General features: G+C 40.4%; 1 protein-coding gene across 3 annotated transcripts in view; it reads right to left on the bottom strand.

Annotated features, from left to right (window-relative positions):
• Window positions 1–553: 553 nt before the first annotated feature.
• The window catches only part of LOC129353169 (ribosomal RNA processing protein 1 homolog A-like), a 33,186-nt gene continuing 9,194 nt past the window's right edge, over window positions 554–24,545 (bottom strand). The window contains exons 7-16 of one of the 3 annotated variants that reach the window (XM_055022397.1): window positions 24,276–24,340; window positions 23,200–23,402; window positions 23,012–23,112; window positions 11,954–12,051; window positions 11,824–11,843; window positions 11,595–11,747; window positions 7,524–8,425; window positions 4,577–4,735; window positions 3,722–3,788; window positions 554–947 (exon numbers count right to left, since the gene is read on the bottom strand). In XM_055022397.1, the coding sequence (XP_054878372.1) occupies window positions 709–947; window positions 3,722–3,788; window positions 4,577–4,735; window positions 7,524–8,425; window positions 11,595–11,747; window positions 11,824–11,843; window positions 11,954–12,051; window positions 23,012–23,112; window positions 23,200–23,402; window positions 24,276–24,340 (2,007 nt within the window). In that variant the 3' untranslated portion in view covers window positions 554–708. The other 2 variants (XM_055022398.1, XM_055022399.1) reach the window with 2 other exon arrangements.

Raw genomic sequence — 24,545 nt, 5'->3', positions numbered from 1 at the left:
TTTGACATCCAAATAAGATGCATTACATTCCCAAAAGTATTGGGTCAGTTGCCTTCACACACATCGAGTTTAAAGATATTTTGCTCTTGATACAAAGGCTTTAATATGGTTTGTAGCTACAGTAGTCTTTGGTGTATTTCTCAATTCAAATCATACAAAGAAGACCTTCCTCTTGGTCAAATCATCAACCATCATGGTTCTTCCTTTTACTGCTGTGGCAATGACACACAGCTTCATGTAAATGCCACAGCTGCAATCCTGCCTTCTTCACCACCAGTATAGAATTCAGAGAAAAAATGTGTGTCTTTTGAGGCAATGACATGCATTGAGGGAAATTTTGAGCATGTGTTTCTCACAAAAGGAGGGATGTGGTCAGATGAGATTCTGTCTCTAACCACCACTTATTGGGGCAGTGAACAGGGTGCGTCTTTCAACTGTTCAACTTTTGGAACTAGAGTGACTCCCAGTGGACAGGTTTGTGTACTACAGCTCCTAAAGACATGCAGCAACTCAGCAAAGAGTTGCTTGAAAGACACATTTACCATAAACCAAGTAAAAGAAGGAATGAATAACTTTATTTAAAACAGTCACTCAAACCAGGTTAAATGCAACAATTTGGTAGAATAAACAAAAATAGAGCCCAAAATTCAAAACAGATTGTATCAAAGGGTTCACAAAGACCACATGTGTCTACAGTTCGACAGGAAGTTAAAAAAGGTATGCTGCTGAAGGTCGTCTTTTAGATGCATTTGGCAGAGATTTGGAACCGATCTTCTTGGAGAAGTTAGGGGTCTTCTTAGCACTCTTTGACGTCTTCTTGGAGCCAGTGGACACTGTGGTGGGGGGAGACTTTAGGACCCCAAACTTTGGTTTTTGCTGCGGGTCAAAGGGCACCCGAGACAAACCTTCTGGACTTAGGAGTAAGCTGCGATCAGTCTTCTTGAACTCTAAAAGACAAAAAACAAAACTAACAGTAAAGAAAAACATCCTGTGACTTTCACATTTCAGCTCAATTTCAACTTAGACTACAAGATTCCCACTGCCCAGCAAAATTAATCTACAGACTAAGCAGGAAAATGTCAATGAGCTCAACTTGATGCTATACTCTTCAACTGCATGCAATTCAAAGGTTCACAAAATTAAAGAAAAGACTAAAATAACACTTAATTCTTAATTAAATATTCTCACTGAAAAACTTTATTATTAAGTTAACAAGGTGGAATTAATTAAGAAAATAATTGTCAATGTTAATCAAAATTATTGCACCATAGAGATCTGGATTTGGATTCATAGTCAATATGATGGGAAATTAACATGGCAGGTTGATTCAACAGCAAGTTTACAAGAGGGTCAATATTGTGCGCCTCCATGTGTCTGTATAACTTCCCAATGATGCCTGGGCAAGTTCTTGATGAGATGGAGGATGTTCTCCTGAGGGATTTCTTCCCAGACCTGGATTAGATCATCAGTAAGCTCCTGAACTAACTGATGATGTAACATCAATGTCATCATCACACTGCTGACACACTTCAGCCACATGAGGCACCCAGGGACCTCTGCACAATGTGTCTGAGGATTTCATCCCGGTACCTTATAGCAGTGACTTTCAATCACTGTGCCGTGGCATACTAGTCTGCCACGAGAGATTATCAAGTGTATTGTGGGAAATTACCCAATTCCACGTAATTATTTCTTAAAATAAAGTCTTGGTCAGTTACTATTGCTGAGTGTCTTTTGTAAGACAGACGGGCAGAGTAATATGATACTCTTTCATGCCAGTGGGTAGCTAATTGCTGTGTTTCTTACTATAAAACAAACAATGGAGTACGTTTTGAAAAGAAAAAGTGTTAACTCCGAACTTGGCCCAGGGCAAAGTTGTTGAATACAGGGGTTGGGGAAGAGTACATTGAAGCAACAAACTCTATAAATGGCTTCCATTTAGTGTAAAATTTGTTCAAGCTTCCAGGTTTTGCATATCTAATTTTTTTCCTTTTCAAAAAGGACATAACCTCATTTATCTACTTAGTGCTAGATGGAGCACAACATGAGCGACTCCAATGACATCATATTAGACCGCACATATGTAAAACCGAAATAATTAAAATGTACATTACAGTGGTGATAAACTAAATTTAAACAGAAAGGACAAGAACAGAAAAATTATCTGCTGGATAACTCTTTCATAGAGGTTGTCTTGCTAATTGCCCCTCATTTCCACCATACAAATGAAATGCATGTTTCATTTGCACAGCAACAGATGTGACTGATATGGAATAATATTGTTTTGTTTAGGTGTTCCCTATATTTTTTTGGAGCAGGGTACAAAACAAAACCTGTAATGGAGAATTTAGGACCGGCCTGTTGCATAGCAGACATTTTAACTAAACAAGCAGTAAAAACACACGTGGGTCTTGAGTCAAAAAAGGGTAAAGTGCCTTCTCTGGGTCGAGGGAGATGTCCTGCCCTTAGTGGAGGAGTTCAAGTATCTTGGGATCTTGTTCACAAATGAGGGAAGAACAGGTGGATTGGTGCAGCGTCCGCCGTGAAGCTGTACCGGTCCGTCGTGGTGAAGAGAGAGCTAAGTCAAAAAGCGAAGCTCTCGATTTACCGGTCGACCTAAGTTCCCACCCTCATCTTTGGTCATGAGCTTTGGGTAATGACCGAAAGAACGAGATCGCGGATACAAGCGGCCGAAATGGGTTTCATCCGTAGGGTGGCTGGGCTCTCCCTTAGAGATAGGGTGAGAAGCTCGGTCATCCGGGAGGGACTCAGAGTAGAGCCGCTGCTCCTCCACATCGAGAGGAGCCAGTTGAGGTGGCTCGGGCATCTGGTTAGGATGCCTCCTGGACGCCTCCCTGGTGAGGTGTTTCGGGCACGTCCCACTAGGACGAGGCCCCAGGGAAGACCCAGGACACGCTGGAGGGACTATGTCTCTCGGCTGGCCTGGGAACACCTTGGGATTCCCCCGGAGGAAGTGGCTGGGGAGAGAAAAGTCTGGGCCTCCCTTCTTAAGCTGCTACCCCCGCGACCCGACCCCGGATAAGCGGCAGAAGATGAATGGATGGGACTCGCTCTAATTTGTAAAGTCTCCAAAATATTAAATTTTTAATCAACTTCACAACAAGTGCTGTAAATTGACAAAAGTAACACAATATATGCCTAATACTTTTATATTCCAGAAAAATTCCCATCCCAGATAAATCCAATTTATACCAATACAAGCCAGTCATAGATTATATTTTATGACAGACAAATCACTCTGGTCAAAATGGAAGGTTATCACTCTGATCACTTACCAGATCAGAGAAATAGCTCTGATCTGGTAATAGATCAGAATCATCTTTCTACAGAGTTGCAGAAAAACCCTCCAGTTGTCTTTCTGTGCAGACAACTGCTGACATTTCCCATATTGAGCAAGTAACAGTGTTTCCACATCAGTCCTGGAACTCACTAGAACGCTGAAGGTTTGCTTTAGTATTACTTGGCCAACCAAGTAATACTTAGATAATGACCACTGCAACCAAGTAACACCTTCACAACATCTGCAATAGATGTCCTGATCTGTCTTCCTGGCATCAATACTTGGCCCTGTTCAACGCTTATATTTTCTTTTTTTATGCTTCAAAAAATAACACTGAGAACAAAATGTTGACCTGCTGCCTAAGAGTAACTGCAAAGAGTAACTCATTGTCACCGGTTATATTGTTATGCAACTTCTTACCAGCAGTTTTATTATTCTTCAGACCAAACGTGACTTTCTTTGACTCTGATGTGGAGGTCAGACGCCTCTGTGGAATCAAAGCACAGTTAGTATCTGTTCATCCCATGCATGTGACTGAACGACTGTCATTATAAACTCAATGTTTTCACATGTTCTCAGAAACTACACAGAAGCAGAAATTCGGTTCATCTTTTAAAACTTCAAATTATTTCTCTCTTACTTCAGGGATGAACAAAATGTTTATGATCATATTTTATCACAACAATTAAAGCATCACCAACACTGCTCTGAAAACTCATTTATATTGTATGGCGCTTTGATATTCATATGTTGCTGCTCTCAATGAGCTAACAGTGAAAAAAATAGCAAAAATAACTATTCCAATTTTGAGTTTCAGTTAACATCTTCTTGTATATTTTATATTTATCAAAAAATAAATAAAACTCAGGAGGAAAAATCGTTACTGTAAAAGCAAGTGATGATAATAGCACATCCCTACTTCCGGGTATTACTTCTGGCGCCCACCACAAGTAGGAATATTTCACTGTGTAATTGATAGCTTTTTGCTCATCTGTATTCATCACAGATGCTGTATTTCTCTTTTCTGTTACTGTAAAATATTACGCAAAATAGTGTTCAATAAGATGTTATATACTGCAACTTGAATAAAATGCAACTACATAGAGTATTTTGAGAAGTCTGGATTGCTTCATGTATATTTTTTGTCATGGGGTCCAAGATTCCTGGAGGCAGACCTGTCCCTGAGACACTATACTAAGTAGGTAAACAGATAAAAAAAACACCCTCCACTGTAAAAAGTGATGCAGTCTCATTTGTCACTTAGCTTTTCTTTACCTTCTTACTGGTAGTAGGTGTACCCGGGCTGCTGTTAGTCTTACAGTACAGCGCTGGTGGAACTGAAAATTCTCTCTGAAAGATGATAAAATCAGACCCTGAAATTTTCTTCTTATTTCTCTTTTTGAGGCTCTCGGGAGTCAATCGCTCACTGGCTACCTGGAAAAGAAAATTAAATGACTCATGTTTTGTTTTTTTTAATGACAGACTTTAACAAATCTTCTGTAAAACATAGAGTTTGTTCCACCAGCAGAGGATGTTTCCGCTCTAGCAGATTTGCTCTGGTCCAAATCAGTCAGTTTGCTAACCTGTAATGATTTCTGTTGATTCTGTTTCTTAGGGTTAGGGATACAGGCCAGTCTGTTTACTTGTCATGTGTCTATGAGATGATACGAGATTAATAACATATAATCACAAAGAAGTTTAAAAAACAAGAAAAACCCCTCAACCGAACAGGTAGTAGGTGATACTAAGGCTGTAATCGTATTACTGTTTCTCTATAATGATACATGTAAAATCATCTGAACATAGCGCTTCAAGCTTTTTCTTTGTTATTAGTTTCCTCTACCGGATCCCACAATGTAACACATACCTGACTAAGGTAAGCCGCTCAACATGGCTTACTGTACAGCTCAACACGCATGTTAGCTGTGTTGATCTGAGGTCACTATAAATAAACGGCAGCACAGCTGATCAGGAACTGAACCAAACATGTCCTCCACCTGGTGCAATTATTTACAACTACACAAAAGAAACCGCACCAAGGGCCAACCACAGTTCATTTTAAACTCTGGTTTAAAATTAACGGACAGTACTGAACACAGGGAAGACCAAGGAGGTCATTGTGGACTACAGAAGGTCCAGGAGGACGGGTCACACTCCCCTTCTCATAGATGGAGAAGAGGTGGAGCGTGTGGACAGCATCAAGTTCCTGGGCCTCCACATCACGTCTGACCTCTCCTGGAATACAAACACCTCCCACCTGGTGAAGAAAGCACAACAAAGGCTCTTCTTCCTCAGGAAACTGAGACGTGCTGGACTTTCTTCACGGCTGCTCGTGAACTTTTACAGGGCAACGATCGAGAGCATCCTCTGCCTCAACGTGACTGTGTGGTATGGTGGCTGCACAGCACTGGAGAGGAAACAACTGACACGGGTGGTGAGAACAGTACAAGGCATTGTGGGATGCCCCCTCCCGGACCTGCACTCTATTTACATGGGCCGGGTCAAGAAGAGAGCTGGATCCATAGCCATGGATTCCAGCCACCCGGGCCACAGACTGTTTGTGCCGCTGCCATCAGGCAAGCGGTTCAGGAATATACGGACTACAACAAACAGACTGAGAAACAGTTTCTTCCCCACAGCCGTCAGAGCCATTACTCCCTGCTGCCCCCTCCCACACATATCATAACCTCACATACACCCCCCACCAACCCACACACAGACATATTGTTCTGCACTTTGCACTGTCACATCATCTGCACTTTACCATAATTGGACCTGCTGCTTCTTCTTTGGTGTGGTTGAGTGCCTTTAGTTAATTTTAGTTGTATATATTATTATTATTATTATTATTATTATTATTATTGTGTGTTTGTTTATTTAATATTGTATATTTTGACTTTTTGCACGGGAGTTGCAATAGAAATTTCGTTGAATCCTGTTCAATGACAATAAATGCTATTCTATTCTATTCTATTCAGGTGTGAAACACACTTACTATTCTCTGAAAATAGAAAATTATTGCTTTTAACAATGGCTGACTCTAACTGGTTCATCAATGGTATCAATAATGGAAGACTTTAACTACATCAATCCTAACTCCACTCAATAACATTTTACCTATTTGTTTTATCTGGAGTTATATGAGACAATCTTCCGTTCCAGTAAAATGGTTGTTTCACAAAAACAGCCAGCTCAAAATCCCTGGAAAACCTCCAGTAACTGAATCAATTGGAACAGCTAGCAGACAGCTACCTAGTATCTGCTAGCCATCTTCTAGCTGTCCCAACAATTTTTTAGCTAGTTGTCTGCAAGCTGAAAACAGTGGTTCCTCTTAGGGGTGCATAAATTATAGTTTTCTGGGCGATCGGCGATTACCAATCTTTTAAAATGCCTAGCCTGCTGATCCCGATTTTGGCCAATACCACTTTCTTCTTTGTCTGAAATGATGCTCAATGTAGCAAGAAAGTTGCTGAATTGACAGCAGTGGGGCGACTATTGTTTACTGTAAACATGTAGACATGATGTCTACATGTTTACAATTAGACATTATGTCTAATTGTAAGACATGATGTCTTATAATTATTGTTACCGATATGTTAATTCTAACCTTTCGGAACATTAGGCTCCTACCCCTCCGACCCAAATCTGGAAAAGCAGAAGATGGATGGATAGACAAACATGTTTACAAAAAATACTTAGAAATACTCATTTAAATATTTATATTTATTAAATATTTTGAATGTATCCAATGAGAGTAAAGTGGAACCAAAGTCAATTTCCTTCTTTGTGTCCACAAATTCAAATTGATAAATACTTAATTGATCCCCAACAGAAATGAAATGCTGTTGGACCTCAACTTATACAAGATCAGCAAAACTTCTGCGACTGAGGACACTATTGTTGTATCAGATGCTGAGCAACATAAGAACAAACAAAAAGACTGACTAGAAATTTGATTGAATAGTTGACCTGTCAGGATGAACAAGAATAGAAAATCTGCTTCTGTATTCTGGTGAGTTATAAATGTCTACTTTTCTTCTCCCTCCTGGGTATAAATCAGCACATCATTGTCCCCTAGGAGGATGGAGTTAAATTTCCAAGGGATGCACCCCAGATTAGCTGACCTGATGACCTGGCCCTTTATTGTGAGCAGAGAGGTTCTGAGTAAGCAAAAACTGATTCTGATCTTATCAAGAATCCTTTTATGATTTCATATACTCACGTTGTTCACTTTGCTTTTCTTGGTCTTGTTCTTGTTCTTTGCTGCCAATATGCTGTTGACTGCTGCAGTTCCTTCCAACTCATCTGCCTCAAACTCAAATTCCACAGTGATCTTCCTCTTCCTGGTCTTCGCTGCAGAGCTGATCAGCTCAGCTTCCCCTGCTGACAGCTCTGGGTCTGCACCGCCGTCATCAGCTAACAGTTTCACGCATTTCATGCTTTTCTGCATGCATTGCATGTTTCCAGCTGTGATCTGAGGGCTGCCAGACCCCTTCCCTTCTTTGTGACGGTTCTTCCTGTTTGCTGCTGGTGGTGACTCAGCAATAGTGTCTTCCATCTTCTGACTCTTCTTCTTGGCTGAAGTAGCAGCATCTGTCGTCTTGAGTTTAGGTGTTAGATCGTCTCCTAATGCTTCATCACAGCCTGGTTGTTTGGCCTCTGTTGCTATGGTATCGTCATTCCTTTGCATGTCCCAGGCAGGTTGCTTGTTGCTCCTGCCAAGAGCTCCAGCAGTAATCTTGGCCGAGGCTTCATGAACTTCCCCTGCTGAAACGGACCTCTCCTTTTCAGCCTCTGTTTTCAGGATCTTCCTTTTCTCCTTGTTACCAGAGAGCACAGATGGTAATTCAAAGGACATGTCTGATGTAGCAGAGGTCAGCTGCTGCTCTCTGTCTGTCACCATGGATTCAGAGTCATTGGTGAGGGGGAGCGGCTGCAGCTGGACTTCTAATGGAGGCTCTGCAGTGGAACATGAACTCTGTTTTACTGAATCTTCTGAACGTAATGCAGATCTTGAGTCGGCATTGTGATCGTGTGGTTTCTTCTTTTTCTTCTTTTTATTAACAGATGCATCTACAGGTTCTATGTTGCTACTTTGCCTGTCAAGTGTTTTCTGTTTTTTTCCTGAAGAAGCAGAAACAGAATGGTTTTATGGCCTGAAGGTCCTGAAGTGAAGAACACTGCAATCTAAATAACATCACAATTAAAACTTGGGCTACTTGTTTCTTCATTTACCAACTCAAGATTCCTAGACCTCATGGTACCAGTATGCTTCAAATCTGCTCCTAGCTGTTCCATCATAAAAACCTCCTGATTAGGCTAGGGCGTTTTCCACTGGTAAATTGCTCTCTAACCAGTTAATGTGCAGTTCAACTCTACCCCGGGTAGAAGTGGGTGTGTGTGAGTGGTCCTCCCTAATGTGGGCAAAATGTGAGCAGCAGCTGTGATAAACTCTCTGCTAATCTTTGCAGTAACACTCAGCAAACACCCAGGTTGTGGTTCTGATTCAAATAAATCCAGATACTTAATTTTGTCTTATAGAAATTCAATGCTGGTCCAAACATAAGACCCAAGTCAGCTGTTTATTTCACTATACCAGGGGTCGGAAATCCAAAATGTTGAAAGAGCCATATTAGACAAAAAAAAAAAAAAAAAAAAAAAAAAAACTAATCTGTCTGGAGCTGCAAAAAATTAAAAACCTCGTATAAAACTTATAATGAAGGCAACTCGGGCTCTTTTAGAGTTTATATTAGCTATTTTAGACTATTATCAAAATGACGAAGTGCATACATTCATGAGCATTCATGACAAAATGTTTATTTTCCCTGCTGTGCATCCTGGAAGAAATTACTGTTGTATGATAATGCTTTAAGTTTACCTCCTGTTAAAATATGAATGTATTGTTTTGTTGCTTTGATGAAATTAAATAAATCCAATAAAGATTTTTTTGTCATTTGTATTATGAAGATTCAACAGGGAATCGCTCTTTGTAAATAATCACATTAAGTGTGTGATAGAAAAAAAAACAACAAAATGGAACATGCTTAACGTGCCCCTTATGTGGGCAACAAATGAAGTGCAAAAACGCAACCTGCAGTTATAAAATTAAACAGCAGCCTTTTGAAAAGGTGAAGTATATAAAATTTAATTAATACTGTTTAAATTTGATTTCTGTGCAAATGACATGCAAGTCAGAGCAGCATCCACTTCTCTTTTGACACACAACCAATGCAGCCATCCTCGGACCTGAGGATGTTAATAATAATGTTACAATAATATCGCCAAGTGTCGTATACTGACAAAAATCACAAGCCAATTTATAAAATCAACCACTTTGTTACTAAATATATATGCCTAAGACAGGATTGTGTTCTGACGTGTTTAATGTGACTTCTGTTTACGGACATCACTGGACAGCTTTTCAACATCGGGCATGTAAGATGTAACATTAATATTGACGCAGCAGATAATGTCGCGCCTTCCCTGGAAATGTCTTTCCACATAACTGTATTTTTTGGACAGTAAACAGCTGCTTTTCCCTCGCACTTTGAACTTTGCGGCTTATAGCCCGGTGCAGCTTAAATGTTTCCAGTTTTTTTTATTTGCAGGTGCAGCTTATAGTAAGGTGTGCTCTGAAGCCTGGAAATTATGTATTTTTGTTATTTGACAACTTCGCCTGCAGAGCGTAAACATTCAGGTAATCTTTCTGCATTGGCAATGAATGCAAATTATGCGGTCCAAAAATTGTAGAATCTCTCCTCTGCTATTTTCCACCTCACACCCGTCAGTTTGTTTACAACAGCCACCTACCCCTCCCAGCTGAAAGAAACGTGTCACAGGCAAATCTCTGTTGAAATGTTTACTTACTCTACACATTTTTATAGCATTGAAAAACATTAAGAATATTTGTGGCATGTTTGTCCTCCTATAGCACAGGTGTCAAACTCTGGCCCGTGGGCCACATTTGTCAGTTGTAATTATATTTGGCCTGCGAGGCAATTTCAAATTAATATTAGAGATTTATCAAACTGTGTGAAGAATTATGTCAGTTTCTGGAAAGCAAAGGGAAGGACATAGCAGAGCTCCGGGAGCAAACATTTCTGTGTTACCGTGCCTTTCTGTGTGACATCTCGAGCCACCTCAATTCGCTGAACTTGCAGCTGCAAGGGCGGGGACGCATCATCAGTGAGAGCCAAAACTTGTTTGGGTCTATGGACCCTTGGATCGTTGGACCTTTTGGGTCCAAAAGATTAATTTGTTCAACCTTGGCCCGTGGCTTTGTTCAATTTAAAATTTTGGCCCACTGAGTATTTGAGTTTCCTTTCCTACAGGAACCATATTAAACCAAAACACATATTTCCCACCCCCATTTTTTTTCCATTTTCAAACATTTTTCAAAAAGCTCCAGGGAGCCACGAGGGCAGTGCTAAAGAGCCACAGGTTGCCAACCCCCGCACTATACATATAAATATAATTACATTCTGGCGATTTGTTTTAAGTATGCAACCCTTTGGATTGAGGTGCAGTCAAAACAATATCCACACCTGAAATTACTAAAAAATAAAAGGAAAACTTAAATTCACATCACAAGTTAATTTTAGTAAGAGTAGTTTGGTGTTTACACTGTTGGCTAAACTGCAGCTCAGACAGAAAGCTGACCACAGCTGAACTGTTTCTCTCTTTATAGCTCTCTGTTCTTCAGAGAGATGAGCCTAGAGCAGCGCTGCTAATAATGGTCATTCTTCTCCAAAACTTAAAGTGTTCCTGTGCTGCTCCTGATTAAACTCATAATTACTCCTCTGTACCAAGCAGCTCTCTGATAAAAGACAGCAGCTGTCTGCTATCAGATGCCCTCTGATACAGGTCAGATGTGACATTAAAGGTCACATGCGGTCAGCTGTCAATCAAATCACATCAAATCACTGAAGGATACTTCAGTATACTTCTCAGTTTTCTGGTACTGTCCTTGACATAGGCACGGAAATCTGAGTAAGTTACAATGGGTTACCATAGAAACGTCTAGCTGCCCCAGTAATCAGGAATCTCTGAAATAGGTATGCTTAAAGAGAATGCATAAACATAATGTAACATATTGTGTACATTATTTTGTACACAAACTAATATGTACAAACTAAATCTCAAACTTGGTTGAGATTTAAAGGATATGCTACATTTCATGATATTTAAAGTAATTTTGGCTTTGAATGAGTATCTCCAATGATTTGGATTTACATCAGGAACCAAAACATCAAGACATCATTATGTGAGAGACATCGTAAACAGAGAAACTAACCCGTGTCAGCTTTGCTCTTCTTCCCTGCTGGTATCCCTTTCTCTTTAACATCCTCATTGCGAGCTGGTCGCTTCATCCTCTTCCTGCTCCCAAACATATCATCATCCTCATCTGTGGAAACCTCCTCTGGATACTCGTCCTGTGGAAATATGCCTGAGAGGGAAGTGAAATGTGAGATGGTGTTTGATGCAAACAGGATGTTTGCGTCAAACAATGCTCTGATTCGTACCTTCACTGAGATCACGCAGCCTGAATGGAAAAAAAAACAAATTTGATTCATCAAACATTAGCATTATTTGAACAAATACCTTTTAACAAGTTGACAAAACTTGAACACGGCCTGCTCTGGTTATACTCACACTTTGATGACTCTGTAGAGTTTGTGTCGGTTATGTCCAGGTGTGTTGCTGCGACTCGCCAGCTCAAACAACTTGTCTGCCAGAGCAGCATAGTTGAACTGAAACACACATTACAAACCATGCATCATAGCAACCACTAAGAAACCGAGATTAACAATAAGAGAAGGCGTTTGTTCACATCACTGAGGGCTGAGCCTGAATTATGGCCAGTTGAAGGGGACTTCAAGTTATTGTCAGTATCAAAAATGGAATAGGACTGGTGAACTGCAAGTACACTAAGAATGTATTACACATTATCCCTTCAGCAGTTATAAGACTCTAGAACCATCACTGCTCCCAACAAATTCAATAAGTGTTTACATTAAATTTGTTGGTCAAGATGGTCTAAGTGGACCATCTTGCACACTTCTATTGTCAAGGCGGCTCAATGGAGCTGTGGGCAAAGTTGTCAGTGCCTGTCATGGCAGCAACCTTCACACCTGCTGGTGGACACCTTTGGTGAGGGATGCCATCAGGCTGAAGGAGGAGTCCTATTGAGATTTTATGGTCTGTGGGACTCCAGAAACAACTGACAGGTACTGGCAATCCAAATGGCATGCAGCTTGCGTGGTTGCATTTTTTATATCCAAATGAGTAAATGAAAAAACCTAGACACAAAAAAACAATTTTCTTGAAATTGATATTTTGTAATTTTTTTCATATTACATTTAGGTTTTTTTTTATTTTTTTTTACTTCAATGGGCAAGATATTTCAAAGACATCCTCAATCCCACCAACATGCCTTCCATTGAGGAAGTAAAACCTTTGGGCCAAGTTCTCTAATCTCTGATGCTGAGATCACTGAGGTGGTGAAAGAGCTCCTTGGTGGCAAAGCGCCAGGGTGGATGAGATTCACCTGGAATTGCTTAAGGCTCTGGATGTTGTAGGGTTGTGTTGGTTGATGCAACTCTGCAATATTGCATGGACATCGGGGGCAGTTCCCATTGATTGGCAGACCTGGGTGGTGGTTTCCACATTTATAAAGGGGAACCGGAGGGTGTGCTGCAACTACAGAGGGTCACACCCTTAAGCCTCCCTGGTAAGGTCTATTCAAGAGTCCTGGAGAGGAGGTTCTGTTGGATAGTTGAACCTCAAATTCAGGAAAAGCAGTGTGGTTTTTGTCCTGGATGTGGAACACCGGTCCAGGTCTACACCCTCAGCAGGGCCCGAGAAGTTGCAGACCAGTCAGCCCAACAAGTCAGCATATGTTTTGTGGAGTTGAAAAAGGCGTTCAACTGTGTCCCTCAGGGAACCGTTTGATACACTGGACAACCAGTGTCAGAGTCTGATCCGCATTACCAGCAGTAAAGGTAGGTGGGAAGGAGCGTTATGTTTACATATCTTCAAGGAGATTGGAAATATGGAGCCCTTCCAAGGCAACACGGAAAAAGCCAATTCAGATCCAGAAAGTCTTAGGTCCCCAATTGTCCAAATTAGTTTGGTCGTTCCACTGAGCCAAAACTAGCAACTTCTCCAAGATCGATTCCATTTCGTTAGTGAGTTTTGGAGTCCTCAGCTGGGCTGAGAGTCTCAGCAAAATTCACATCCAACTTGCGTCTCTGTCCACACCAAAGTGGACAGATCAGCCAAATCTGTCACAAATTTGTCGATAAGCTAGTTATTTGCAAGTTCCAAACAGCAGAAATCCTGTTATCATGAATAAATCCAGGATGTATCCCGTTGGGTGAATCCCCGCAGGACAAGAGGTCGCTCCTGTGCCCAGTCTTCTCTTGATCAATTCCATTGAGAGAGTGGTTAACCAGATACATAATTTGTAGATTCGGTGGATGTACAATGAAAGGCTGCAAAAATACAGAAAATGACAGCACAAAAACAGAGCAGGCAGCCCAACCAGTCAGCATATGTTTTGTGGAGTTGAAAAAGGCGTCCGCTTTTTTCGCTTTTTCCAAGGAGGGACCAGAGGATAAAAGCGTCCGCCTTCACTGAGACCAAGAGAGGAAAACTTGTGTCAAGGAAAACAGGAAGTCGTGATCATTTCCAGTGAGAGTTTGACTTTGCAAAACTGCCCTTTGTCACTGACTCAGTTCATTACGTGTATGGGCAGAATTTGTAGGTGCACATGAGGAATCCTTTTTGGTGGCTTTATCATCTGCAAAAAGCAGTGCGCTGTACTGCAAAGCGCGCTGTACTGCTAAGTGTGCTGCAAAGTGCGCACTAATGTACTGAGAGAGCTGAGTTAAAAGAGAAAGCTCTCGAAACCCTCATGTATGGGTATGAGCTTTGGGTTATGATCGAAAAAAACTGATCACGGATAGACACGGCAGAAATGAGTTTTAGAGAGAAATGAACCAGTTGAGGTGGCTCGGGCATCTAGTTAGGATGCTTTCTGAATGCCTCCCTCGTGAGTTGGACCAAGTGGCTGGAGAAAGGGAAATCTGTGCCTCCCTAATTAGACTGCTATTCCTGCAACCCGACTCCGGATAAGCGGAAGACGGACGGATGGATGCATAGAATTTCATCTAATTTTATTTCAATTCAATTCATTTTTTTTTTTTACATGGCTGCAATTCACAACAAATGTAATCTGAAGTCACCTTCCAAAAACATTATTTCAATTCAATCAAATAACGTATTTTCCGCACCTAAACACCTTAAATTTTCTCAAAAGTCGACAGTGCGCCTTATAATCCGGTATCAAGAGGAAGACCTTGCCAAAAAAAAAATTTCCAGCCGACGTACTCATCAAAGTTAACTCGAAAGGATGAATGGATGAAGAAAAGATGAGTGAGTGGTTGAGAGAAATTTTTGTGAAGAGACCGGGTGGCTTTTTTCACATAGCTCCCTCCCTATTGATCTTCGACTCGATGCGCTCCCATATCACAGATGGTGTCAAAAAACAAGTGAAGCATACTAATTCAATACTTGCCGTCATTCCGGGTGGATTGACAAAAGAACTCCAGCCGCTAGATATTGGTGTCAATGGGGCATACAAATCTTGAATGCGAACTGTGTGGGAACAGTGGATGACAGAAGGCAAACACACGTTCACCAAGACGGGGAGACAGCGCCGGACGACATACACCACTATCTGCGTGGATCGTAAATGCCTGGGCTGATATATCTTTCTCAACTGTGGTCAGAACTTTCAGGAAGGTAGGAATTGTCACTGAACTGCCAGACTAAAGCAGTGACACTGACTTGATTAATGACGACTTTGACGAGACGGAGCCGGGCATGTTGGATGCCGTATTCACCCAGCTGTTTAATTCGGACACCGAAGAAGTAGAATTTGAGGGATTCGTGGATGAGGAATAAATTAATAGTGAGTTTTACATGTTTATTTTGTGTGTTTACAGCTGAACAAGGTTTGTCGTATTGTAAATATGAAAATTAATGTTTGAACAACATTGAGTTATTGATATATTTTTATTGCTTTGCACTATTGCGAGTGTTACAATATTGTGGTTGCACTAACGTTTAATTTTACAACAGTATCAGATTGTTTTTTACTTGTTTATTGAATTGAGAAAACGTTCCCCTCCACTATGTGATATAAATGTATTACAAAAATAGCACGTCACTGACTTTACCTTGGGGAAAATAATAAAACTGATGTCTATTCATTTTGGGAGTGAAAGGAGTTGTCAGAACGCTGGTTTGTAATCTATTAATAAAGTTTGACCTATCTGACTGTTTTGTTGATATTCCCTTTAGCGCAACTCTGTCTAATGAATGCATAACGTAACCCCAGCCTCTACTGTAGCGTTGATTCTATGCAACTTATAAAACGGTGCACCTTACATATGAGAAAAGTTTTAAAATAGGCCATTCATTGAAGGTGCGTCTTCAAAATATGGAAAATATGGTACATTCCAATTGATCCTAGTTGCCGAACAGTGTAGTATGATTAACTAATTATTCATAATAGATTAAAAGTAGCTATGGAAATTCAGCAGATCGCATCAAGTCATCGATTTATGACTTTTACTTATTTTGATCATTGTCTAATGTGACAGATATTATGTTTTATCACCCAGCCCTGTCAAGATAACTGGGTCTGCAAGTGTAATCTGCATGCCACTTAAGGAGCTTACTATTTCACCTTCAACAGTTAACACAAAAGGTTATTATATTCAGTCATTTTCATATTTCATATTTGAGTTTAATTTCTTTAACAAGTGTAGATTTTTGAGCACAAGTAAGATTTGTTTTTAGCTGCCTTCAGCCTGCCTGAATAGAAAACAGCTACAATAGTATCTCAGATTACATTGTAGAGTTTCGGATTTTTCAAGAAAAATGGACTTCTTATTTGTTCACGGAGGTGAATGGAAAACCTGTGTGCCTGCAGCAGGTTTCGGTGCTTAGGGAATACAACATTCGCCGCCACTATGAAAGACTTAGACTTAGACTTGTACTTTATTGATCCCTTGGGAAGACTCCCTCAGGAAATTAAAGTTACCAGCAGCTTACAGGCAAAAAAGTGGCACACAGTAAGCATACACAAAAGAATACAAAAAAGTACAAATTAAATACAAAGGTACACAGTAAATGTAATGAGAATAGAAATACAATACAAAGAATATAAATACAACACAAAGGAAAATATAGGAATTTGGTGGATAGATTGACCAGTGATATGGTATTGCACTATATGGTTTTGCCTGATAAATATGGAGTTCACATTTGTAGAAAACTACTCTTTCCCTCTGTCCTGTGTCACCTCCCACCCCCCAATGAGAAGTTGTACAGTCTGAAGGTGTGGGGGACAAAGGAGTTCTTAAATCTATTGGTCCGGCACTTGGGAAGCAGCAGTCTGTCACTGAACAGGCTCCTCTGGCTGCTGATGACGGCGTGTAGAGGGTGGCTGCTATCGTCCATGATGAAACTCAGCATGGTGAAAAATACAAGGACTTGCAAGGAGAACTGAGAAATCAGAAGATAAATGAAATGTTGACGGGTCTGAGGAAACCGCAATTTGTTTTCACCCGGAGTCGAGAGGCCAGTGATGCTGCGGTGAAAGCCAGCTATCTAATTGCTAGCCAAATAGCGTTAGCATCAAAGCCTTACTGTGAGGGAGAGTTCGTCAAGAACTGCATGCTGAAGGCTGCTCAAGTTGTGTGTCCTGAGAAGCAACAAGCTTTTGCCAATATTAGCTTGACTAGAAATACCATCGCGGACAGGATTTCGGAACTATCGGCAGATTTGGACAACCAGCTCAAACGCAAAACGGAGTAATTTCTGGCATTTTCTGTTGCAATTGATGAGAGTACTGATGTTGCAGATGTTGCTCAACTGGCCATATTTATTTGTGGAGTTGATGAGACGTTGACTGTCACAGAGGAGTTTCTAGAGTTGGTGCCCATGACCAACACCATGACATCTGAAGACATTTTCCTCTCTGTTGTTGGAGCGCTGGACCGAGTTGGGGTGGACCGGTCCCGCGCCATAAGCCTGGCTACTGATGGTGCGCCGTCAATGATTGGGAAAAAGACAGGTGGTGTGACAAAGTTCAGAGAGAAAGTACAAGCTGCAAATAAAAGGGTGAGGGGGGAGTTTTGGACATTTCAATGTATTTTGCATCAGGAAGCATTATGCTGCAAGTCGCTAAAAATGCACCATGTCATGGAGGTGGTTGTCCGAACTGTTAATTTCATCCGAGCCAGAGCTCTCAGTTATCGTCAGTTCGCTAAGTGAAATATTTCTCATGCATGCAATACATGTTATGTATGAAAGTTTTTCTATATGTATATATTTTATGCATCAACAAGAAAGGCGACAAATGTACTTAATCAAATGTCTGTTTAAAACACCTGACACTTGAAATTTTAAATGTGTGAAGCTCGCTACTTTGTTTATATTGCTTCCGAGATGTAGAAAATTGATTTTAAATAATTTCTTAATTTTTATCTGTTTGGTGTATTTTGTCATGAAGGACAGTGTTTGAAGTTCCAAAAACTGAATAAATGTTTTGCAAATTTGTACAATCACTGATAAGTTCTTACGCATAATGCACTTAAATAAATGTTTAACTGAGTAAAATTATTGTTGAAATTGTATATACTTTTCTTAAAAAGTCTGAAGTTATTCATAATATATTTTTGTAAAAGTGAAATTTGTTTAATATAAAAATCAACGAGACCACTTTCATTAGTTCTATTTAATCTTGCAATGAGTTAATTTGTGCGGCCCCTTGGGATCAGATTAAGCTGTATGCGACCCCTAAACCAGTTTAGTGTTTACTGGACAAACTGAGTAGAAAAAGTGTAAACAAACATTTCAACCCAATAGTATTGATCCAATACCATTTCTCACCTTTGTAGAGATAGTATCAATGTTTAGATCAATGCACCCAGTTCTAGTAGGCATTGCACAGTTTGCTGCCAAGACGTTATCAGAACTTTGTGACATAATTGTGATGCAGGATCCAAGCTGACTGCTTAAAGCTTTTCATGTCTTTCAATCCATACATTCATAGAACAAAAGGAATGATCTCTAAACATTATTGACATCTTAACTGGATTACTCCAAACCTAAGGACTGGGGGATTTTCTTACTTTTATTTTTACCTTACTTTTCTTTACCTCCAAGTTTAACCAGGGCAAAATGCCTCCGACTGACCCCAATAGAATAGAATACAATTCAACTTTATTAGGACATGAGCAGTATTTTACAACGACTTCAGTCTATAGAAATGAAGATTAAACTGCTGGAGGTGAACTTTGAGATCAACGCTCCCTGTGGAAATGAAACAACTCTTCCTCAAATCAACGGAGAGGTCGTGCGCCCTGCACCGAGCAGCTCACCCTGGAACGCTCTGGGTGCCAAGCCGAAACGGGAGTTTCGCACTGTGGATCCGATGAGACGACTATCAAGGAGAACCCCGCACCTGGATGAATCAGCGTGGCCGGCTCTGAGCCGAAACCCACCTTCAAATTCAACACCTGCTCCGCCAAAGAAAGACAAACAAGCAGCTGCAACCAAAACGCTTCCACCGACCCCACTCCCACAGACAAAGCAGCCAGCAAGAGCCTCAAAACATTCTGACTCTGTGGGAATCCCACTGAAAAACAGATTTTCTGCACTCCAGCCTGAGCCTCTGAGTGAAACTTTGCCTTCAAACATCAACAGTGAGGCAAGACCAACACATCCATCCCCCAAAGCTCCAAAGGACAAAGCGACCACCAGGAAAACAAAAGGTATGTCAAAAGGGCTTATTGTTGGAGATGAGGCAGTAAAGGGAATCAGTGATATTTGCAATCCCAGGAAAACAAGAGTGATGTATTTTCCTGGTTACAGAGTATCTGATTTAACCAACAAACTGCTCTCTCTAACCACTGATCAGCCATATATTGAGACTTTAGTTGTGCATGTTGGAGCCAACGATCTGGCAAAGCAAAAGTCTGAGATTCTGAAAAAGGACTTTAATATTCTTCTGAACACTATGGGAAAATTAAAAATGAAGTTATTTCTCAGTGGTCCAATTCCATCACCTCAATGAAAAACACTCCAGGCTGCTCACAATAAACAAATGGCTGATTAAAACCACCCATTTGTGACCTTCATCGATCACCTCTGGATCTAATGGCAGCGCTTTCACCGTTTTGGAAGAGGAGGACACAATCTTAATAAACATGGGATAAAGCTACTCACTGCAAACCTTTTTTATTTCATCAACAAGGACATCAACAGGATCATCGCGACAGAAGAACAAGCTCAAGGATGTCTGACTAGGATGGAGCCCGCCGCATATCAACAGCATGATATTCCAAAACAAGCCGATAAATCGACTGGAGACGGAGCGACTGCTTTCCTGCCTCCTTCCCCCCTCCCTCTCTGCTCCTCCAATCATTCACAGGATTCAATAGATACCAATGAAGAAATCTCTTCCGGACCAGAGTTTCTTAAATTTACAGATGGGATGAATCAACAGGTTCGCCTCGGCACGTCTCTCCTTAGCACTCACTTAGCAGACCTCACTACATTTAAGCCACCTGCCCCTGACTTTCCAGAGGATCCATCACTCTGCGTTTCTGAGGTCTGAGGCCGGGGACCAGATATTATTTTTACACCTGTCTCCATCCAGAATGTGTCTTGCCCCCGGGTACTGCAGAACAGGACATTAGCTGTCCGGATCACTATGAGAAAATTTACAAAAAACAGAAATATGAAATACAGCTGTCCTAATTCGAACCTCAGACTAATTCCCTGCCTAAAGGAACCTCAGACTGAAAATATTTTTGCCTCCAAGCCTCTTAAAGTAGCTCTTTTAAATACCAAATCACTCTGTGCTAAAGCTTTATTAATTAATGATTTCATCACTGAGTATAATGTTGATGTTATGTTTCTGACAGAAACATGGTTGAATGACGATAATGACCAAATTGTACCAATTGAATCAGCGCCTCCTAACTACAATCTTTATTATTTTTATTTCTAAATATTTGGGTGTTTGCAACAGCTATCTCAGTTTGATATAGCTAATAACTGATGTACACAGTTATATTTCAGTACTGAAATGAGGTTTATTGTACTAATAGAAAATGGGCAATATGCATAAAAACAAAATTTGACAGGTGCAAAAATTTGGGTACCCTTATCATTTAACTGATTTGAATACTCCTAACTACTTTCACTGACTTACTGAAACACAAAATTGGTTTGGCAACCTCATTAAGCTTTGAACTTCATAGCCAGGTGTATCCAATCATGAGAAAAGGTATTTAAGGTGGCCGATTGCAAGTTGTTCTCCAGTCTGGATCTCCTATAAAGAGTGGCATTATGGGCACATCAAAACAACTCTCAAATGATCTAAAAACAAAGATTGTTCAACACAGTTGTTTAGGGGAAGGATACAAAAAGTTATCACAGAGATTTAAACTGTCAGTTTCCACTGTGAGGAACGTAGTAAGGAAATGGAAGACCAAAAGGGCCAGTACATGTTAAACCCCGAAGTGGCAGGCCAAGAAAAATATCAGAGAGGCAGAGAAGAAGAATGGTGAGAACTGTGAAGGACAACCCACAGACCACCTCCAAAGACCTGCAGGATCATCTTGCTGCAGATGGTGTCACTTCAGCGCACTTTGCACAAAGAGAAGCTGTATGGGAGAGTGATGCGACGAAAGCCTTTTCTGCAAGCACGCCACAAACGGAGTCGCTTGAGGTATGCAAAAGCATATTTGGACAAGCCAGCTTCATTTTGGAATAAGGTCCTGTGGACCTTCGGACTATTTGTTTTGTCTCCTGATTTAAAAATTGGTGAGACTGTAGCCACCTTCCAACCTGATGGAACTTTTGCCATTCTGATGGATGCATTTATCAGATATGTTATTGGGCACACTAGTGTGTCTATATATGTTTTTAAAAATTGTATATCAAGCCCATTTACATCTTTGGCTTTCGAGGCCCTCATTGATTTAATTATTCTAGCAACTTCAAACTCTGTGATTTGCACTAAGTTAAACCTAGGTTGTCTGAGATCAGCAGACTGACAAGGTATATCTGACTGAGTGAACATCTGTGTTATTTCATTAACAGAATTAATAAAAAAGTTATTTAATTCAGTTGCTATTTCTTTTGAATTAGTCAGTAACGTATTATTCACTTTTATTTCCAGACTGTTATTGACCGTTTTATGTTCCTTACGTATCAGTTTGTTTATATTTTGCCATATGATTTTGCCATTTCAATTTTCACTTTTGATAACATCCAAAAAGAAATTTGCTTCGGCTTTATGCAATGCATTAGGTAAATCTTTGCCTGTCAATAGTCAATCCAGATTTTAAAGAGTTTTAAGCAAAATGTCTCTTTCATTGCAGCTTTTGACACTGTCGACCATGACATATTACTGAATCGACTGGAGAGTTGGGTTGGACTCTCCGGTTCGGTGCTCGACTGGTTTGAATCTTACATAAAGAACAGGGATTTCTTTGTTTCAATTGAAAACTTCTCATCAAAGAGGTCAAAGGTCACATGTGGGGTACCCCAAGGTTCAATCCTAGGACCCCTCTTATTCAATATTTATATTTTCCCACTAGTTCAGGTTATAACAGGAAATAATATTAGCCACCACAACTATGCGGATGATACTCAGCTCTACATTACGATGTCACCAGGTGACTCTGAACCCATCCAATCACTGAATAAATGCTTAGAACAGATAAATATGTGGATGTGCCAAAACTTTCTCCAGCTGAGCAAAAACAAAACTGAAGTCATTACTTTTGGACCTAAAGAGGAACAATCTAAAGTCAATGCACAGCTTCGGTTATTACAAGTAAAAACTAGCGATCAGGCCCGAAACCTCGGAGTAGTGATGGTCTCGGACTTGAACCTTGCGAGCCACATAAAGACGATTACAAAGTCGGCCTTCTATCACCTGAAGAACATCTCCAGGATTAGAGGACAAATGTCTCAGCCAGATCTAGAGAAACTCATCCATGCGTTTTTCTTTAGTCGCAAATCAATCAAACAGCTGCAGCTGACCCAGGATGCTGCTGTTCGCGTTCTCACTAAAACCAGGAATCTAGAGACATAACACCAGTTTTAAAGTCCCTCCACTGGCTCCCTGTAGCTCAAATAATAGATTTTAAAGTACTGTTGTTAGTTTACAAATCACTGAACGGTTTAGCACCACAATACATCAAAGACATGCTGTTGTTGTATCAACCTTCCAGACCTCTCAGGTCTTCTGGTTCTGGTCTGCTTTGCATCCCCAGAACCAGAACCAAAAGAGGAGAAGCAGCTTTCAGCATCTATGCACCAAACATTTGGAACAAACTTCCAGAAAACTGTAAAACAGCAGAAACCGTGACTTCCTTTAAATCTCAACTAAAAACACACCTGTTTAGAATTGTATTTGAAATGTAATATGTAACAATGTATTGTTTATACCATGATGCATGACTTTGTGTTCTTGTGTTTATGATGTAAAGCACTTTGAAATGCCTTGCTGCTGAAATGTGCTATATAAATAAAATTTGATTGATTGATTGATTGATTGATTGATTGATTGATTGATTGATTGATTGATTGATTGATTGATCAGACAGACATGTTTACCTGCAGAACCGGTCCAAAGTCTTCATCTGACAGCTCAGAGTCAGAGTCCTTCAAGTGAAGCAGCTCCTCATCAATTTCTTCTTCTGTTTTCAAATGACTCCCTACAAGCAAAGAATCCAGGTGCCACAGTGAACTTTAGTAAAACACCAGTCCAGGTTAGAGGTGGGTGCTGCTGTGTTAGGATGTACCTTTTAACAGCGTCCCCTGTCCGCTCTTACTGACTCCATTTCTTCTCTCCTCTTCTTTCTGTTCGTCATCATCCTCAGATTCCTGCCTTGAATCAGACTCCTGAGCTTTTTTCACCTCCTTCATAAGATCTTCCACGGCAAAAGGAGCCTGTTCAATGATGGTGCTGAATAGGCTTTTGCAAATTGCGCTGAAAAGCGCATGGCTGGAGAAACAACAAACAGGAAAACTGTCAGGAAAGGAGGACAAAGACTGAACACAGCTATTCTCTGGATGACACCTCACTTCCTGTTGCCTAAAGAGGCATGGCTTCCTTAGCACCAGACATGGTAAACTGACATACTACTGTGGTGCTGACAGCTATACAGCATCATGTCTAACTGAATTTAAAATGACTGATTGAGATATACAGTATATACCAAAAGTTTGGACACACCTTTTCATTCAATGAGTTTCCTTTATTTTTATGACTATTGACATTGTAGATTCACACTGAAGACATCAAACTATGAATTGACACGTGTGGGAATATGTACTAAACAAACAAGTGTAAAACACCTGAAAATACACATTATATTGTAGTTTCTTCAAAGTAGCAACATTTTGCTGTGATTATACGGATTTGCACACACTCTGTATTCTCTTGATGAGCTTCAAGAAGTAGTCACCTGAAATGGTTTTCACTTCACAGGTGTGCCCTGTCAGATTAATAAGTGGGCTTTCTTGCCTTATGAATAGTCATAAAAATAAAGGAAACCCATTGAATGAGAAGGTTGTGTCCAAACTCTTGGTCTGTAATGTATGCTGATGTATCTTCTCTGAGACATATCAGAGGCAATCTGATATACGAGAGACAATCAGCTCTGTCATATTCAGACAGAGCTGATCAGACCATATTCAGCTCTGTCTCAATATGATCTAATCTCAGAAGCTGTTTTCAGCTCTGCTGGGCAACATTCAAACTGCAGGTTGCTACTTCTTGCTCAGCAACAGGTTGGGTGGAAAATATATGCTAAGCAAAGGAAGCCAAGCAACTGTGATTGAATTCTTCATCCTAAGCACATAGAGGAAAACTTACTTCTTGGTTTTGGCTGCTTTCCTGCAGAACGGTTCTATAAAAATCAGGTTCTGATCAGCAGTGAGCTGCAAAAAGCAGAGTCTGATTAGCAAGACACATCCACAAGAGGCCAGTACCAATATAATTTCTCATAATTATAATCTAAATCTTTACTACATTCAACATTATGATCTCATTTTAAAAACATTACCGAATATCCAGGGTTTGTCTGCAGTTTTCAGTAATGTCCAAACAATTACTGAATTTAATTGTCTGGACATTACATTCCAG

The sequence above is a fragment of the Poeciliopsis prolifica genome, unplaced genomic scaffold (genome assembly GCF_027474105.1).
Source record: "Poeciliopsis prolifica strain line A6 unplaced genomic scaffold, Auburn_PproV2 SCAFFOLD085, whole genome shotgun sequence".
In the NCBI taxonomy this organism is placed as follows: domain Eukaryota; kingdom Metazoa; phylum Chordata; class Actinopteri; order Cyprinodontiformes; family Poeciliidae; genus Poeciliopsis; species Poeciliopsis prolifica.
This window is presented reverse-complemented; position numbering and strand designations above follow the sequence as displayed.